This window comes from Palaemon carinicauda, chromosome 15 (genome assembly GCF_036898095.1).
Source record: "Palaemon carinicauda isolate YSFRI2023 chromosome 15, ASM3689809v2, whole genome shotgun sequence".
Taxonomy (NCBI): Eukaryota; Metazoa; Arthropoda; class Malacostraca; order Decapoda; family Palaemonidae; genus Palaemon; species Palaemon carinicauda.
The window spans coordinates 72,942,390-72,945,057 of NC_090739.1; the positions used below are offsets into that span (position 1 = coordinate 72,942,390).

General features: G+C 43.0%; 1 protein-coding gene across 1 annotated transcript; it reads right to left on the reverse strand.

The window, feature by feature from the left end:
- Positions 1-204: 204 nt before the first annotated feature.
- Positions 205-1,380, reverse strand: LOC137654009 (tigger transposable element-derived protein 1-like). Its single transcript, XM_068387643.1, has 2 exons — positions 1,048-1,380; positions 205-789 (listed from the first exon to the last, which is right to left on the reverse strand). Exons 1-2 carry the CDS (start codon positions 1,378-1,380, stop codon positions 205-207), a joined length of 918 nt encoding a protein of 305 aa, XP_068243744.1.
- Positions 1,381-2,668: the final 1,288 nt, after the last annotated feature.

Here is a 2,668-nt window from a genome sequence, read left to right on the forward strand (position 1 = left end):
CTACGTACCTGTGCATCTACAATACGATATCTCTCGTACTGTACATATACATTACGCTCTCTATCTTACATATGTACACAACACACACACTGCAGTCAATAGTAAATATTAGATAAAGTAAGCAATAAAATACTGTACAGTAACTTACGTTTTTAATTAATTTTATTGCGGTGACGGAGAGATGATGAAGGGAGACGAGGTACCCTACACTGGGGATAACTCGTCGTCATCGGATACCTCTTCATTGTCGTCAGAGGCATCGTCATTGGCGGAGATAGGGGCATCATCGGCTCCTGATGTAGAAGGCATATCTGGGGAATCAGGTGCTGACGAAGGAGATTGTACTGGTGTGGTAGGCCGAGCTTTAAAAAACTTATACAAAGAGGTCTGTTTTGTTTTCCTTTTTCTCTCATCATAAATAACATTGTAGCAATTAATTGCATCGTGCACACTAGTGGAGACTTTTGTAAACCTCTCAACATTGGGGTCCTGGCTCTCAAAAATGGATAAAGCTTCCTCAATTTTTGAGAAAGCATCAGCTAATAATTTGGTATCAAATTTCTTGACGGGAGGTGGCTCCTCTTCGCTGTTTTCATTATCTTCCTGACGTTGCATCTCATCCAACTCCATCAAGTCTTCATGGCTGAGTTCTTCTCCAAGAAACTCGAGAAGTTCATGAAAATCTTCCTCCTCTAGGTCCAGCTCAAGTTTCTTACTGAGGTCCACAAGCTTATTTAAAATTTTCTGGCTTTCGTCATCTTGGTCGAAGCCGGTAAAATCATTAACAAACTGTGGAGTAAGGTACTTCTACACGCCATTTAAGTTAGATTTTTGAACTTCCCGCCATGAAGCATGAATATTTTTTGCACAGTCGTAAATATTGTACGACTTCCAGAAGTCTTTGAGAGTTTGGTTGGAGGTTTCATCGTCGACTGCCTTCAGTGCCTGCCTATAGGTACGCCGTGTATAATATTTTTTTAAATTGGCTATGACCTCTTGGTCCATGGGTTGAAGAAGAGAGGTGGTATTTGGGGGCAAATGAATTACTTGAACATCTGGGTGGAAGTCGTCTAAGTGAGGAGGATGACCAGGGGCACTATCTAAGACTAAAAGAATTTTAAAAGGGATGTTATTTTCATGGCAATACAATTTAACTTCGGGAATAAAATGAAAGTTAAACCAATCTTGAAAAATAGCAAGAGTAACCCAGGCCTTAAGGTTGGAAATCCAGATGACAGGAAGAGTGCTTTTGTTAATGTTCTTGAAAGCCCGAGGATTTCCTGCACGATACACCAAGAGCGGCTTAAGCTTGCAATCGCCTGATGCATTGGCACCCAACATTAACGTTAGCCTATCCTTTGCAGCTTTGTAACCCGGCATGCTCTTCTCCTCACGCCTGATCTACGTTCTCGATGGAATTTTTTTTCCAAAAAAGGCCGGTCTCATCAACATTGAATATTTGCTGCAGAATGTATCCTTCATTGTCTATTATACTTTTCAAGTAAACTGGAAACTCTTCAGCAGCCTTCTTGTCCGCACTTGCTGCCTCACCAGTAATGCCTACATTATGTAAATTAGCCTGGTTTTTGAATCTATTAAACCAACCAGGGCTTGCTACAAAAGACTCACCAGCTGCCTCCTCACCTGCCTTAGTCTTCACATTTTCGTAAAGGCTTCTAGCCTTTTCTTGTATGAGCATCCATCAGAGATAGAGGTACCCTCCTTTGTTTCTGATGTTCGATCCACATGGCGAGGAGTTTTTCCATCTCATCCATACACTTTCCTCTTTTCTTGGAAATGATGGTCGAAGCCATTGGTACCGCACTTTTCATGTGTTCCATAATACGGTCCTTGCTCTTATAAATCGCGCCAACTGTTGACCGATTTAATTTATAGGCACCCGCAACATTTGCCATCTTCTCGCCACGATCTAGCTTCTTGATGATGGCTACTTTCATTTCCATTGAAATTGCTTGACTCTTCTTTACACTACCACTATCACCACTAAGCTTGCGCTTCATTACACTTCCACTAGAAATCTGCTTATCAGCCATAGTTAATGTTTACTGTAATACGCAATTTACGAAAATAAGGCAAAAATACAGCGGGAGTAATACACGGGAACAGCTACGACGATCTCGCTAGTGAACACAATGTGTTATGAACAAAGCGGCCGGCGTGGGTAGCGGCGGCGTTGAAAACAAGTCGGGAGTGGCGCTAATTTCAAAATTTAAACTTGCGATGAAATCTACGGATGTTTACGAACATGTTCGGACTTCCGTCAATTTGTGTTCGTATATCCGGATGTTCGTAACACGGATGTTCGTATCTTTTGGAGCGTCTATATCTCAAAAGAACGGCTGCAGTTCGTCCCCAAGTGCAGGTATTGTTTGTGAGCACTGGGAGAACAAAGTGGACGGTTACCAAGAATACTATCTCAGCATGGATTCGTAGGGTAATCCATCTGTCCCTGAATCCTGACCCTCCGTCACGTCTCCCTAGAGCACATGATGTCGGGCGTAGCTACGTCCCTTGCCTTCAAGAAGAACTTTTCAGTGACCCAGGTTCTACAAGCAGGGGTGTGGAAGTGTCAGACGACCTTCACAGCCCACTACCTGCAAGACGTGACCCTCAGGAGGCCGATACGTTCTCTATCGGCCCTGTGGTG